This window comes from Haemaphysalis longicornis, unplaced genomic scaffold (assembly GCF_048455015.1).
Source record: "Haemaphysalis longicornis isolate Haplotype H1 unplaced genomic scaffold, Haemaphysalis longicornis Haplotype H1 scaffold_333, whole genome shotgun sequence".
Taxonomy (NCBI): Eukaryota; Metazoa; Arthropoda; class Arachnida; order Ixodida; family Ixodidae; genus Haemaphysalis; species Haemaphysalis longicornis.
This window is the reverse complement of record NW_027526347.1, coordinates 193812-210937: the sequence shown is the minus strand read 5'-3', so window position 1 is coordinate 210937 and position 17126 is coordinate 193812. Positions and strand designations below refer to the sequence as shown.

Here is a 17126-nt window from a genome sequence, read left to right as displayed (position 1 = left end):
TTAGCCGTTGGTTTAATTTCAAGTAGAAACCGAAGAGCCAGCCAATGGTTGGAACAGTTGTCAGGCTTAATCCAAGGTGCGTAAGAGAAGGCACCCGCAAGTTTGTTTCAGATGTGTTCCAAGCCCCCCAGATAGGACTTGGGTACAAGAGGAAGACAGGAATCTGACATGGACACAAGCATTCAGCCATTTTGTTTATTTTCGAGAAGTTTTCGACGATAAGTGCAATACTTTGTCTTTGCGTACGTCCACTGTGGCAGTTATTGCCTAGAATACCATGGCCTTCTTGTGTTAGTTGGCAGCCTATATTGACTTACGCACATTCCCCTAAAGCATTTCTGAAAGATGAAAAAAAAATGGTTGTTTAGTTTTTCTCCTTTGATAACCTTTGCGGACACAAAATATGGCATTTACTTCAGCGTTCAGTTTAAAAAGTAGCACTCCTTCCAACTTATGGCAATTGTTGTGTATCATTATTTTCTGATTCTCCAGTCCTGACGTAACAAAAGAGGGCCAGTGCGTTCAAAGATAAGCTGAAACTTGCATCGGTTGTCGCATAACTCCGAAAAAACAAAGCGGCAGCGGAACAGACTGGACGGGGCGGGACCTACATAAACACCTGTGCTTTGCCCCTTGTGCCGTTTAAGCGCAAGTGTTTGTCTAGTTCTCTCAACGCCACGTCTGTGGCACTGCCGGCCGCTTTTTTTCGAAGTTTAGAGATGACATACGTGACGCAAACAATAGCAAAAATGCCAGTGAGAAGAGTCTGCTTGTACTGTGAAGACGTTTACTCCCACGTGAAGAACCATCTTGGTATATCTTATACGCAGCTGTTTCCCATTGCAAGGAGAATGGCCTAATGCGGGCGCGTGAAGCTGGGCTGGCAATTTCCTGTCAAGTGTAATTTGTACAGAAAGGAGGACAGGGTACCAGTGTGTCTCTTTCGAATGCAATACAAAAACATATTTAAAATAGCCTTACTCTATAGCAGATGCTGGAAGCGCTGTACTCAGTAGAAAGTCGAATTACAAAAATTTTTTTCGGTGACATTGCAGTTGGGACATACCAGTTGAACTGTATTTCAGCCTGTCAATATTCTTGTATTTCGGTCGCATTCACCTTTTGTCTGGTTATTTGAATTTCAAAGTGACATAGTAGTCATCGAAGAACATTGAAACGCAATATTGACCCACTCCAATGTTTTTTCAGATAAGTTGTTCGATAAATAGACGGTCGCAAAGACAAGCGTTGAGAAACCGGTCAAACAATTTTACGTGTTTCTTCTAGAGCCGGTGAATCAAACGGCATCGCATTAGACATCGTATATACTTCTGAGAGGGCAGTTTATTTGAGAAGAATCGTCATTGATCAAGAATATTTGCGACCAAACGAGAATAGATAATATCAGTTCTGATTAATGGGTTACACTTTTTTCTATGAATCAAGAGATAGCCGGGCTTGGCGTAACGCTTGGCAGATAAAGAAGGGCATATTTCATACTCTGTTATAGTATTTAGGCTTAATTAGGTACGGTTTTTTGTGCGAATTTCTTGTTCTGATTTTTTTGTGTGTCTGTAAAGCGAAGTATGGCAGCAAACCTGATCAAACGGCAGAATGTTAACCTTTAGTGAGTAGTGCAGCCAAAAGATTATTTATTAGTAGTCTAAAGGCTCTTTTTTGAATACGTTGGCTGCCGTTCACACAATCTTAATTCAATTCATGGTTTTAAAGAAAATGAACTGTAGCTCCCTCAAAACGTTTTATTTGAAAGCAGTACTAAACAGTACGTCGATGCCAAAATACTGCAACAAGTTTTTTAGTGTGAGCCCGAAAAAATGAAACAAAATAATAGCATCGTGTCTGCTTGCTTTGGTGCAAATCTCGTCAAAGGACGGTAGTCGTAAGTCCTCGTATATTTTCGTTGCGTTTTTTAAGCCTGTGTTCACGTCTGGACTTGGCACTTCATGACCACTGCCATGATCGCTTAAGGGTTCAAAACGGCATGATATGGCGCCGTCCTTTTCAGAGAAATGTGATAAATGCACACAATGTATGCACTAATGCAAGACTGAGTACACTTTCGTCGCCGCGTACAGTTATGGAGAAAGCATATGCAAACCGGGGAGCGCACCAGCGAAGATACTTCTCGCTACACTGGTGGCGCCACCTCGCAGTGGCCCTGGGTAACGTACAGTGTGAGCACCCAGGGCCACTTCCAGATAGCCACCAGTACCTCAGTGTTGCGCTCCACGTTTTCGGATTCTGCAGTTGCTGCACTTGCTGTTGCTATATTTCATTTGCTGCAGTTGCTGTATTCATTTTCAGTTGCCGTATTTTTTGCATTGCTTTATTTAAGTTAGGAATCTATGTATTTTTAATAAAAGAACAGTGCAACTATCACGCATGTATTTTTGTGTTGTCTCAGATATCGGTAATGTTTTGCTTCTGTAGGGCAGTGTTGAAGAGTATGAAAATTCAATTAGACTCAGATGTTTAGAGATGTCTTTTTAGAGAGGCACATAATAGGATAGACGCAAAATATCGAAAAATTGTTAGCTACATAAACAAAGGCAAACACACTCATAAAAAATGGCTGGATCAAAACATCAAAAAAGAATAATATGTTGGTACAGAGTACCTTCATCCGTCCGCAGGGCATTCCGTCAAGCATTACTTTGACGCTACACGCTGTTGTAGAACGTCCACCGTTCCGAGTAAGCAAGCAGCACTTCAGTTTACAATGGCTGTTCAAAATGTCACTCTGAAAAAAATATTTCTGTGGAATTAGTAATTGTCATCACCGCGCTAACTTTTCACGATTGAAAGCACAACGCCGGCTCAGTGACACTCATCTTTCTACAGGGCAACACGCAATCAACGCTTATGCACTGAAGGGAGAAAAGTCGTCTAGCAAGCTGCGGCCTATGTTAGCGTTAATTGAACGCGTGGTTCACCCACACATGTGACATGGATATATAAAAGTTTGATACGTATACCAAACTACTGGCTAACAAACATTAAAAAACCTATTAGGAAAGTTGTGGGAAATCTATCTTACGAATTGTCTCATCCCTAAATTTCGAACAGCCAAATAGCCTACGCTCAATCCTAAGTAGGAGGTCCACAGTTGTAAATTTGTCAAGCTAAAATTTGAATATTTCAGTTTTCCAGGCATAATGAACGTTTACTTCACCCGCAGCAATCTAGCAATCCAGCTGCCCGCCAGAGCAAAGACAGAAATAACACAGTGCTCGATACACTTCACTATTTATAGGCGGCAATTCATCAATAGGCTGACTAGTTTTTAGCTAATAATGTAAAAACCAAAACATACATGATTTAAAATTAGCACTCTTCCTGCCATCCGTCTCTCGAAGCGTTGTGGTACTTCTTAACCTGTTCCGCCATATTTTCGTAGCACATTTAGTCGATATAAATAATTAGGTTGTTTTTATTCTAATTATTTTGTGGCCACCTAATGTGAAATATATGCTGTGCAGGTGAAGGTCACTGAAAAAAACCTGAGAAGGACTGGGAGTTCCCATAAGTGTAGAAATAAGAGATTTGAGTAGCAAAATCTGTTAACGCAAATTGTTCTGCGTGCAATCCCTCTTGAAATGCTGTATGTTTTGTTTATGGAAAATACGCATTCATTTTCCCAAAGTGTTGTTTTAGGATTTTTCGGCGATAAATATTTATTGAGTGCACTTTAGGTTTGCAACAAATTTATGTGATTTAGTAGATTTTTACAATACGAATTTTGTTTCAGCTTTAAGGCAGGATATCAAACAAAATGTCCTAACAACTACTTTGCATAAAGATTTCCATTTGGTGATTCCAGTATTACGTAACACTCATTGGTACCATTTGAACACCCTACAGTATCATGCCTACATTGCAAACATGGGCTGAAGATTGGACTGAACAAGTTGCCACTCTCGTCACTTTGGGTCTAATTTGTGTTTGCGTTGTTACAGTTTTAGTAGCGTAATCGGGTGTGGCGGTACTATTATAATTACACACTCGCAGATAGCATTTTTATGCCTGTCGGGTTTTGCCTAACGCTAATAAAAACTAGAAATGATGTAAAAAGTGCCTTTTTCTTCAATTTTATTCCTGAATATTTAGCGGTGGTGCCTTCGTCGTGTTTTTGATGACTTTTGTAGAAAACGTTTACATTACCGGATCGAGCCAACAAACCCATACATTTATTTCGTCTACATCTATGTGATGTCCTGCCGGGGTTACCTCCACTGCAGTATTCGTGAACGTGTTCGACACGAAAAAACTCAACACGTTTCTGCGGAGGTGAAATGGCTTGAAGGATGTCCTCAATCCTCTGGTTAAGAAGAACATGATAGCTTATTTTGACAGTTCTTTGACCACAGGCTGAATATTAGAGTTCCTCCTCTCCCCAGAACTCTGGTTGTATCAGATGGTTGGCCTATGCATTTTATTTTTTGCCACCTTGGCCCCTTTCACAGGAGCATTTGGAAAACAATTCGACTCACTTGAGAGGGCAAAACAGCAGAAGAAGCGCTGGCCTGCCAGTAGTTTTTACACGCCGAGTGTGCGTTCCTGCCACCCCGTGTTGACATCAGCCAGTGACCTACTCACACTACATACCGTGCAACCGCGTGAATGGCACACAATTCTTAACAATACAATATCAACGCCTGGCTGATCAGTGTCACTGGTGAGGGTGTGAGTTATTCCATGACGCAAAAATATTGTAAGAACGCCAACATCGCCCAACGAGAGACTTGGTTTACGTGTTGTCTGTATATTTTGCAGAAACTAAAGTTTCTCCCGAACACACTTTTAACAACTCTTAATATCAGCCAGATGTAGCTTGCCCTGTACAAGAAGGAATGAAGTTTTTATAACTCGTTTTCATAACTGGTGGGGAGTGCCGGTTTCTGTGAATGGTTCTCTGTGAAGCCATTTGTGTGGTTCTTTAGTGTAATATGCCGTCGGCTCATGTAAGCACTTGCGTATATATAGATAAAGTAACGTGCTCTCAACAACAAGGAGATATAAGTCAGCACTTTTCCTGTTAGCCTTGTTTCACGGAGTGTATTCTCTGTGGTTTGCGGTGTTTTTCACCTTGTAACTGCGCGAACTCGCACAATTAGCCACGCTACTGATCACACAGATTAATACAAACTGAATAATTTTGGCTTTTAAAATCATGTAATGAAGAAAGCCAACACTGGCCTCAGCTGCTAACTCTCTGAATGCTATGAAGCTTTGTTACACTGCCATACATTTAAGTATCCGTAAATACACTGAGGCATACTCTTCAATATTTGTATTGTTTGGGGCAGCTGAGATATACGCCAATGAGGGAAATTTTGTGGCTTTTATCACAATCGTGCATCTTCAACTTTTATTCTCCTGGCCTTCTTCCTATTGAACACATGCAAGTTACGCGGGAACCTTAGGAGAGAAAAAGAGCACAAAAAGTAGAAAGTGAAGAAGAGTTCAAGTGAAATAATCCAAAAAAGGTCATGAACTCCCTGATTAGACAGTTACTTTTTTCCGAAAGAATTAGTGTACTTACGGTACTCGCATAGATACTTTTGAATCTTGGATACAAATATTGGCAGTACTGCTTTGTAGACAGAAGCTGTCCAGGGTAGATATTATGTATGGCATACGCTTTGTTGGCAACCACGTTCCAGCAGTTCTTACCCCGGAGCCTATTTTCAAAGAGAAAAACAGTCAATCCTTCTTCGTTTCTATAGATAAGGTATATAGACATATTTTTGTATTTGTCGTCAAATGCTCAAAAACAAACAGCACTGAGGAACTCGGGAGGCTGTAACAATTTTTGTACCTGTCATATTGGCGCACTCAAGAGACGTTTTGAGGTGTGGTAGCCCGGGCCTTTTTTTCCTAACAGGACAGAAATGAAGGCCTTTAGTGCTCACCTGTACACTAAAATAAATGAGTAGTATGAAATACAAAGTAGCCTAATCCGTAGTGTTGGTTCGCTGGTCAAGCAGCATACGATTATTTATTAACTAGGAAATTAAATAATTTAGGTACCAAATTAAAATTCTGTCGCTGAATTCTATGTTTTATTATATCACAAGGGCAGGTAACTAAAACAAACGTTCGTGTTTTGAATGAAGCCACCGCTATCTGCAAACGCCCTTTTGGTTAGAGTCCGTCGGCGTAGATGTCGCCGCGATACCGGCCAAAAAACCATGTTCGCACTTTGTTTGCTTCTGACCGCACTCATACTGGTCATATTTTTATTACGGGTGGTAATATTCGTTTCCACAAAGAGTAGATATGAAGCGAGAAACAGGGTCACAAAAGTGGCAGTGTCGCATATGCCAGTTGGCCAGTGTCGTGTCAGAAAAGCCCCGCGTGACCGAAGGCTGTGTTTACATGTTCCTTTGTAATTTGATGTTTATGCTAATATTTTTACGAATATAAAAGAAATATTCGCAAAATGTAAGCGCTAATACCTCGTCCTCGTGTTTCAAGGTTATAACCCGCGTTTATTAACGTTACATTTTGTCGGTTTCGGTTAATAGCGTTCAATGGCGCAATGTACTTCAGAAGTTCAATGAGGGAACGTAACTGGGGACTCGCATGCCTATTATTGTTTTCCTCAATACGGAGCTCATTTGACCGAAGTTTACGCAAAGCCTATTACTATTAAAGGTGCCCAATAAAGACTAATTAGCCCAAGAACAGCTCCGCGACCCCACTTTTAGTTCAAGACACAGTTCTGAACGCAGTTATTCTCAATCATTGTAACGTCCTCCTACGTGCTGTTGGATGTTCTCTACTTGCCGTTCTCGGCAATGTCAAATGCAATAGAAGGTACAACAAGAGGGTACAACAGGCTGATACAACAGTAGCTGTAGTTTTTGGCTCTTCCGGCTCTGAGCGAAGCGAGCAGCTCTCGGTCGGAGCATAAGGCAAGAATGTAATTGGGCTTGAGAATCAGCAGAAACTCCCGATCGGTTTTGAAAATTTTGAAGGATTTGGCAACCTAAATATATTTTTCGGCACTGTGAAGAGGTCCCACCACCCTCTCAAAAAACAAATTGCATTAGGGTCACGTTTTAAACAAAGCACCGCTAAAAATAAGCATTGTTTTTTTAGTGAAGGAGGCTTTCGCCTCGTACAGAATAACATATAAGTGTCAACTTCCAGCTCGAAAACATTACCGATTTCATAAAACGACAAATAAAGATTTGAGGCTGCAACGAAAGTATCTGTACTAGAGAAAATAAACATGGTTGTTTGTATGTACAAATGGCAATTACCGGAGAACGTGCTTGATTTGTCTTTGGCTGCAAGTTGAAAGTCGGTATCTTTTTTCACCTCCATCATGATAGCTCATTAGATAACCTTGTTTCTCTGGGCAATCGTAAGATCCCGGGTGAGCTTGTATAGCCGAGTACGGGCCACTTCCATCATGTGTTGCTCCAAGTCTGCGAAGGACAAACAGACAAGGAACTTTATTGTTTTTAAACAAGGAACTTTATTCTCTGCGAGGGAAAAATTATTACATAGAATGGGTTATGAAGTACTTGTTTATTAACTGCTTTGCCAAATAGTTTTATTCATATGTACAGCAATCGAAATTAGGCCTAACAAAGATGTTTGGCGGGTTGTCTGTTTGGGCCAACTAAAGAATATGGCGCAAAAGTAGTTTGCGTCTCGCCTATAAATTGTCTTGCAATACCACACTGCAGGTATGTGCTCATCCATGTCTATGAAACACTTCAGTAGGCTTTGCGCGGAGATAACAGAGTACGGCGCAAATTTCTTGTGGTCCGCTTTAGTAGTACTTGCCTTGTAATTCATTTATTTATTTTTACAAGCGTCAGCGGTCACCGCACCGCTAAAGCGTAGGTCAATCCTCAAGTGCTGGTATGTGTTATCCTATGGTGCATAATCGGCGCAAAGCTCTTCCCTGATGTAGCGAGCCTGTTGCGGGTGGCGCTTAGTCTGACGAGGCAGAGACACGGGAAAAAATTTTAACTGTCCCCCTACCCATGTCGGCCGGCAAAAACAAAATATGACAGCGCAACAGCCGCGTCACACCAGGGAGAAGCTTTTCCCCGATCCTAACTCGTGCATGCGTGATCATGCGAACGACTATTGAAATTTGGAGGCGGATGTTTCGGAGCACAGAGACGCTAGAAAATTCGTCCAACTGATACCGTGTAGAAACACGATTGCCTCTAACTTTTCAATACAATCATACCCGCTTACGGTACTCAAGAAACAAGTATTGAATTTTAGTAATTGGGCTGCTGACTGCGATAATTATCATCTCACTTTGTGTCCCCCTGGCCACATAACCTCTTTGCCCAGGAGGACTTACCATGCATTCCAGTGCCTAATGAAAAAAAACCATGAATTTTGATTTTACAGCTAGCTTTAGTGTCCTCACTGATTCCGGTGCATGCCAATACCCCTGCAGGAAAGCCAACTTTCTCTGACGATGATGATGATCGATCGTGGGTGAAATGAAAAAAAAAAAAAACGCTTTCCCTGGACGGAACCGAACCAGGGTCCCACGCGTTATGAAGCCGCCGTCTGTTCGATCGTTCCATTTTAACATGGTAGAAGCGAACGCGAAGCAAGAGGTACCGATTGGCGTCGTACAAACCAAACCCAAATGTTAGGCCTACGAAGTGCACACGCACGAGTTGCTGTCGGTATGCCAGGAAAGTGGAGCGTGCCTCCACAGGGGCACATACTCACAGTGTGGGATTGGCAAACCAAATAATCTATAACAAAAAGCTACGCGATCAGCCATCGTCCTCTTTAGATGGAGGGGTGCATGATTTTTGGATACCCGGTACAACGCATGTCGCTTTTTCGCTGTGTATGGTGTCGGCATTACTAATGCACACATATTTCCGAATTCGAGAAACAACCCCTCCTCGTGCCAACGTTAAGACGACCGCCAATTTCCTTCATTATAAACAATTCCGAACTGGCACAAGTGAAGGGTCCACAGAAATATTTTGTCCACTTACAAGTGTCCAACTTCGTGAGCAGTTTCAAGTACACCGCTGTAGGAGCCTCCGATGTCCTCAGCAATGGCAACGTTGTGTTCCTCGCAGACTCCTCCTACGTACGCAATTCCTGCACAACAAGGACACGGAGAAATCTGTAGGGGAACATACTTTATGAAGGGAGTATGGAAACAGATAACAGAGTGAATGTTTTTGACGGAAGCAAAATTTCAGGCAATACCTTTGAGATGAATTGACTTTTTGGAGATTTTTTACGCTACATACGGCATGCAGTGATTTCTGGGAAATGAGAAAATTGGCATGGAAGCAAATGTGCGGAATGTGCCAAATCATCAGGTTTGAAGTGGTTGTATTCATCGTTCAGCACGAAAAAAAAGTGCGTTGAAATTATTTCACAAACAAGTGCTTCAGTTCAAACCTGGGGTTTTCATATCATTCTAAGGAGTTAATCAGTCTGTAGCCAATATCTACAATATAATTATTTCGTTTAAGACAGAAATGTTGGGGACGACCTGTTGTTTTTGTGACACTTAATTATAACGAGGTAATTAAAAACCAGCCAGGTAATCGAAACCTGTTACGAGTATAATGTGTCGCTGTATTTGGCATTTATACAATATGAAATAGGCATTTGAGTCAGTGCCCACATCAGCAGTAATAAAGGTATTAATACATCATCACGGCGTCGACGAGGCATACATTGCGCTCTTAAAAGATATATTTGACGGACGCAAGCGAACTATACGGCTTCATCACAGAACTTGTAAATTTCCTATACAAAAGGGTGTTCGCAAGTGGCACGATATCACTACTACTTACAGCTTGTCCGGAAGGTACGTTCTTAAAGCTTAAGTGGGGGAATCCCGGGGTGCGAATCAATAGGGAATATCTCAGCCTTCTCAGGTTAGCAGATGTCATTGTCCTGTTCAGTCAAAGTAGCAAGTATTTACTGAGCATGTTTCGCCAAATGTGCTCAGAACGTATGGCTGCAAGCTTAAAAAAACACGAAAAAATTCCAGGTAATGCCCAATAAGCACGCCAAGACACCAAGACTTCATTACCTACCTTAGGGTAGGTAATGAAGTCTTAGAAACAGTAGCCGAATACGTATACTTAATGTAGTCACAGCTGTTGACAGCTGTTGGCCCAGACCACGAAAGGAGAATTACCCGAGCAATAAGGCTACGGTGGGCTGCTTCTGGTAAAAATTCAGATATCCTGACCAGTAAGCTTTCGCTGCCACTCAGAAAGCTTGTATTTAATAATAAATGCGCTCTTGCAGTACTGACTTACGGGGGATAAACTTCGGGTCTCACCAAACGACTTGAAAGGAAACTTAGATCGACACAAAAGGCCATGGAACATGGAGTGCTAGGCATCACGCTACGGGATAGGGAAACAGCTGCATGGATTATGGAAAAGACTAAAGTGGAGGATGTCCCAGTTCACATTAGGCGAAGGAAATGGGCATGGGCGGGTTATGTAAAGCGTATGAGGAACAAAAGGTGGACCATCTCTTTAATAGCGTGGCTGCCAATAAACCACAAACGCAATAGGGGTCGGCCGAGGAGTCGATGCAGAGACGAACTACGAAAACGTGGGGGGAAAGCGTGGACTCTGCTAGCGCTCGACAGGCGTGGCTGGAGACCTTAGGAGAGGCTTTAGTCATAAAGGGACACAATCAGGCTTATGACGATGGTCAAATTAGTAACAGCCACCTTTCTTCACTCCCAGCTCAACCTGCTCCATAGTGCTTTTTGCTTGACTTGAGCACATGAAGCGGCCATTGACACAGCTAAAAATTATAACTGGCGCAAAATTCTGAATGTGAAGCACGGATGTTTATATAAGCATGATGAAAACTTCATTGAGAAAACAAACTGTTATTCTGTTTGAAACGGAATGAGGGTCATACCGGGAGGTTTGAAATGATCTCGAGTAAAAAATATACTCCGTACCTGCAACCCGTTTGTTTACAGAACCTCCTGTGCTTGTACACATGTCTCGCCTGCAACACAGAAAGAAAATTGCAAATGAAAATGCGGACGTTTATGATAAAAGGGAGACAGAACTCTTACCCTGTCAACAAGACAATCGCGTCGGGAGTTCCGTAACTTTCTTTCTTCGGGGCTACGTATTTGCTGAAAAGATCGAGGCTGTAGTCGTCATACATAAGCTCGTCGTTTCCAAATATGTAAGGTCCATCCTGGGTGTAAAGTGGTTTAGTAATTATTTCGGAAGAAATCATGAAGTTTTTATTTATATTGTGCGTTAAACACGCCACTTTCGACACAAACGTTACAGCTATATATACCAAGAAGGATCAAAGGATCGGGCACTAATGCTATAAAACTATGCATCATAAAGACAACGGCGCATCCAGACGTGACAGCGCAGCGCAGTGACATATAGACTGGGCGTACTTTGAAGTTTTAGAAGCTCCGAATAAAGTGTGCTTTGAGCAGAGGTTGGGAGCAATAGATTAACATAAGGGGACGGCTAATATTTGTAGGCTCTCCTCATAAAAAGCATGCAAATGCAGTGGCCAGCAAAGGGGAAAGCGTTGACAGAGAAGTATTTAAACAACGGCGGTTAACCATAGACGGCCAAGATAACCAAAGGAGAGGCAAAGCAGGCAAAAAAATAAATAGGGCGAAAAAAGGAATCAAAACGTCGTTAGGGATGTACAGGGAAGAGCAACTTGACATCAGCACGGCTTAGGTACACCCTTGTAGTGTTCACAAAAATTACGACAAATTCCAAATTTTTTCGGAATAGTTTATAGACACTATATGGTGGGAATGGGTACCTGTTGGTGAACCTTTCGTCTGCATCGGTACACGAAACGATATTCCTCCCCTGATTACCCCGCAAGTATATGTGATTGGCCGAAAAGACCCGATGTTTTGCTAATGATCTGAAAGCTCAAAAACCTTGGTCTGAATCGCCTGAGCATTTAAGCGTAGCGTTCCTGTGATTTACGCTTACTGAGCCTTGAGCGGCATCGCGTTTTCTTTTGTAAAGACGCCGTGATAATTGCCATTATCATATTGCTGCAGTTACTGCTGCCACCGTATCGCACTGTCGATAGAAGCAACAACGAGTCTTCAATGACAAAAAAACGCCCCCCCGCCTCCCCGAAGGGGATCATGCGGAAATGCGAATGCATTGGGTGCACCGATGAGTGCGCTGCGGCAAGCAGTCACGGAGAGAGGCGCGCGCTCCACTGCATTTATATATATTCTTCCTAGCGCAGCGAGCGGAGAGAGGGTACGCGGAGAGGAGAGAGAGACCCGCGCAACACGCCCGCCCCGCGCGCGAGCTCTCTCCGCCGAGCTCCGCGATGCGAGCGCCCTCACATGCCCGAGCGCGCTCCTCCTCTCCACTCACTCTCCGCTACTCCGCCCGAGCTCCGCGATGCGAGCGCCCTCACACGCCGAGCGCGCTCCTCCTCTCCCCTTGCCCTCCGCTACTCCCGCCCGAGCTACGACGTGCTCCGGTTGCTAGGCGCGCCACAGCTGTTGCTAGGCGCACGCCGGCCAACGCACGACAACCCCCGACTAAGAAATGCATTCGCATTTATTATAGAGAATAGTCAGAAAGGCTGACAGCTGAAAATCAGCTGAAAATTGCTACTTACTGCCGTGAAGTTTCTTTACAAATTCAAGGGATATCTTTTTATCTGAAATGATTTCTCGGGGCACTTTATTCCATTTACGGACCTTCAAGACATAGACAATGGCTTGGCTGCTTTATTGTAGTTGCGTCTCTCACTTCCTTCTAGTGTCTTCATCTTTTGTCGCTAACTACTTCGTCAGTTTTCTTTAGTGGTATACCGCGTTTGCATCTCCCTTCGCCCTCGTTTCCTTGGTTTCTGGCGCGAAATGGTTTAACAGGCACACAGGTGACACAGGCCACAGTTTGAGCACAATCAGAGTTCTGTGTGGCCAGGTGGTCGTGCTTTGCATGTTGTTTACGTGCCGCCTGTCCTACGTCAATATACTGTGCCCTCGTTTCCACTTGTTGCGTGGAAGGCACAGGCTTAAGTTTTCTTCTATTGCTGGCGGTGTGTGGAGAATCGCAGTGATAGCGCTCTGGGCTTCTACTATAAAGGCGCGGATGCAAATCCTATGTGAACTCAGACTTTCTTGATTTACGCATATCAGCGGTGAATGTTTTCTTGGTTGCCCAAATGAACCGAGAACGAAGGTTTTTTTCACAGTTCGATTGTTGAGACTTTTGCGTAAACAGATTTTCAGGCACTTCTAGCGGCAGTAAATGGAATGTCCTACCGAGACAAGTTTCTTTTGCCTTGCCTTTACTGTTTGTTTTTTAAAGACGATAGTCTTTCTTGGGCTACTTAAACCCAGAAATTTTGGTCTGTCTGTACGTCTGTCTGTCTGTGACTCGATTCAGCCACCCGGCCAAAGCAAAACAATGCCTGCGCAATAGTCTTATATAGTCACAGCTAAATCTACCCGTCTATGTCCGGTGTAATGTTCATACTTGTGAACATTGTTGAAGAAGAACACATTACGCAAATATGAGACAACAAATCAATACAGAAGTGATATTTGCAGTGTTCCTTTATAAAAAATCAAACATGCTTGACTTTTGCGAAATTAAATACTTCATCAACTGCAGAAAAAGAATTCCCTCCGCCGTCGCCTGCTGTCACCCGCGCCACTATAGCTTCTGGCGCCATTTTAAGAAATCAACCGACAACAGTTACGCAAGGTTCCACTAGATAGGTTCCACGTTCTTCTTGCAACGCACATGGAGTAGGGAAACGCGCTTCTATAAACGTTGAAGTAGGGCGCCTCGATTAACGCGCGTCTTCGCCGTACGGCAGCGTTCGCTTCGAGACACCCGGTTTGGAGCAGTGGAACGCGGGTAATTTAAAATGATTTAAGCAAAGCTTTGGCGTCTTTACCTTGGGATGAGCGCGACGCAAGAGGAACAACATGAGAGGTGAGCGGGAAAGCGAAGGGAGGCATTTACTTCGCGAAAGCAGATAAAGACTATCGTCTTTTGACGGCATTTGCAACGAAAGGAGCAGATACGCGGCCAATTTTTTCTTTTGCCTTGCCTATATTATTTATTTTTTTCTGTTACGCAATGTTTTCTTGCTTTCAGTATTCCTCGAAACAAAACGCCGTTTCTCTTTGGTGTACGTCAGTGTGGTGGGGACACGCATTTATGTTCACATAAATGCTCTCGGGCCTCCCAAGTAAGCATTGGCCTGCGTTTGCCAGTTAAGCAGTGGCTTCCGGATTTCCACGAGTTCTCTTGAAACAGGTAATGGTCCAAAAGAAGTTTGTAGTCTCACCATTTATATGACGCAATGCCTTAATTTTTTTACAACCCAAGTGTCGAGTGCTGCTATCACTGATTGTGGTAATTTGTAATTTGAATCTAGAAAGAAATAACGCAACCAAAAATTCATTTTTATGAAAACTTACGTCTTTCGTGAGCTCCAGTCCCACAAGAAGAAGCTTGATTGCAGGGCTAGTGATGCTCATAAACACCGCATTTATCTGAAATATACGGAAAACAAAACTGGATTTTGTGAACGCCTATAATTGCGCACGAAATCTTTCAGCAGAACACAGGCTTTTAAAAGAACGTAATCTCTGTATCAATAATAGTGGAGGCTGTCTCGGGGGGCCGCCAATAAGTACTCAATTATATAAAATAAGGGAAACGTAATGAATTCTGCATTTATCACCCGAAATAAAAGAAAACTCAATCCAGGGTCGCTCTATAGGCCTTTCCGGGGCTGCGGCGCCCTCTCTTAGCTCCTTTTGCGATCAATGGCAGGCGGATATTCAAAGTAGTCAAAGAAGGGCACCACAGCCCCTCTGGTGACGACGTTTCGGCTGGTGTCCAGCCTTTTTCAAGTGGAGATGGCTGTACCCTAGCCGAAATGTCGTAATCACTGTGGTTATGTTTTTCATGGTCACTCCACACTCCAATGTAGTATATATATATATATATATATATATATATATATATATATATATATATATATATATATATATAATCCAGGGAGTAGTAGAACTTTGAAGATGGTAGAGAACACAAGAGAAGAAAAACTTCGAACAAGGTAAAAGCACGATTGTGGCCTACGTTGCAGCAAAGAGAACTTGCTTTCCTCAGGGCAAGTTCTCTTTGCTGAAACGTAGGCCACAATCGTGCTTTTACCTTGTTCGAAGTTTTTCTTCTATTATATATATATATATATATATATATATATATATATATATATATATATATATATATATATATATATATATATATATATATATATATACAGAAAGATAAGTCGGCAGTCTACAACGCCAAAGGAGGCATAGGGGTGTGGTTAGGCTCTTTTTTTTAGTACGGTTAATGAAGTTAATATTTTTTTAAATATACGGAAGAAAGAAAGAAAGAAAAACACGCACCCAGAGTGGGGACCAAACCCACGCCTTTCGATTAGATCTCGAATGCCTTACCAATTCGGCTATCTGGGCGACTGTGTTCTCCTTCACTTTCTGGGCTATTTATATTCACTAGAAGTGTATCTGACGCTTGAGGGTGGTAGCCAGCGCCACTCAGACTACACGGGGAGAAGGGGACCTTCTTTTCAACCCCCGGGGCGTGACTAGAACGTCTACAGCCTGTCATGAGCGGGTAACTGGCGGGAAGCCCTCTTATGCTACCTAGGCATCAAGGCTGCCAGAATCGAGACCCTCGCTACGCTTTCGCAGAATAATATAGTAAGGAAATGAGGGGCTCGTTGGGGAAATACAGAAAGATAAGTCGGCAGTCTACAACGCCAAAGGAGGCATAGGGGTGTGGTTAAGCTCTTTTTTTTAGTACGGTTAATGAAGTTAATATTTTTTTTAAATATACGGAAGAAAGAAAGAAAGAAAAACACGCGCCCAGAGTGGGGACCGAACCCACGCCTTTCGATTAGATCTCGAATGCCTTACCAATTCGGCTATCTGGGCGACTGTGTTCTCCTTCACTTTCTGGGCTATTTATATTCACTAGAAGTGTATCTGACGCTTGAGGGTGGTAGCCAGCGCCACTCAGACTACACGGGGAGAAGGGGACCTTCTTTTCAACCCCCGTGGCGTGACTAGAACGTCTACAGCCTGTCATGAGCGGGTAACTGGCGGGAAGCCCTCTTATGCTACCTAGGCATCAAGGCTGCCAGAATCGAGACCCTCGCTACGCTTTCGCAGAATAATATAGTAAGGAAATGAGGGGCTCGTTGGGGAAATACAGAAAGATAAGTCGGCAGTCTACAACGCCAAAGGAGGCATAGGGGTGTGGTTAGGCTCTTTTTTTTAGTACGGTTAATGAAGTTAATATTTTTTTTAAATATACGGAAGAAAGAAAGAAAGAAAAACACGCGCCCAGAGTGGGGACCGAACCCACGCCTTTCGATTAGATCTCGAATGCCTTACCAATTCGGCTATCTGGGCGACTGTGTTCTCCTTCACTTTCTGGGCTATTTATATTCACTAGAAGTGTATCTGACGCTTGAGGGTGGTAGCCAGCGCCACTCAGACTACACGGGGAGAAGGGGACCTTCTTTTCAACCCCCGGGGCGTGACTAGAACGTCTACAGCCTGTCATGAGCGGGTAACTGGCGGGAAGCCCTCTTATGCTACCTAGGCATCAAGGCTGCCAGAATCAAGACCCTCGCTACGCTTTCGCAGAATAATATAGTAAGGAAATGAGGGGCTCGTTGGGGAAATACAGAAAGATAAGTCGGCAGTCTACAACGCCAAAGGAGGCATAGGGGTGTGGTTAGGCTCTTTTTTTTAGTACGGTTAATGAAGTTAATATTTTTTTTAAATATACGGAAGAAAGAAAGAAAGAAAAACACGCGCCCAGAGTGGGGACCGAACCCACGCCTTTCGATTAGATCTCGAATGCCTTACCAATTCGGCTATCTGGGCGACTGTGTTCTCCTTCACTTTCTGGGCTATTTATATTCACTAGAAGTGTATCTGACGCTTGAGGGTGGTAGCCAGCGCCACTCAGACTACACGGGGAGAAGGGGACCTTCTTTTCAACCCCCGGGGCGTGACTAGAACTAGAGCGTGGGTTCGG

At 43.2% G+C, this 17126-nt stretch overlaps 1 protein-coding gene across 2 annotated transcripts in view; it reads right to left on the bottom strand.

Moving 5' to 3' along the window:
* Positions 1-213: 213 nt before the first annotated feature.
* LOC144177900 (venom metalloproteinase antarease-like TtrivMP_A) overlaps positions 214-17126 on the bottom strand; it is a 111531-nt gene continuing 94618 nt past the window's right edge. For both annotated transcript variants that reach the window (XM_077705486.1, XM_077705487.1), the window contains 8 exons: positions 14480-14554; positions 11096-11223; positions 10976-11025; positions 9018-9126; positions 7290-7457; positions 5564-5702; positions 2639-2761; positions 214-338 (listed from right to left, as the gene is read on the bottom strand). In XM_077705486.1, the coding sequence (XP_077561612.1) occupies positions 261-338; positions 2639-2761; positions 5564-5702; positions 7290-7457; positions 9018-9126; positions 10976-11025; positions 11096-11223; positions 14480-14554 (870 nt within the window). In that variant the 3' untranslated portion in view covers positions 214-260. The remainder of the gene's footprint in view (positions 339-2638; positions 2762-5563; positions 5703-7289; positions 7458-9017; positions 9127-10975; positions 11026-11095; positions 11224-14479; positions 14555-17126) is intronic.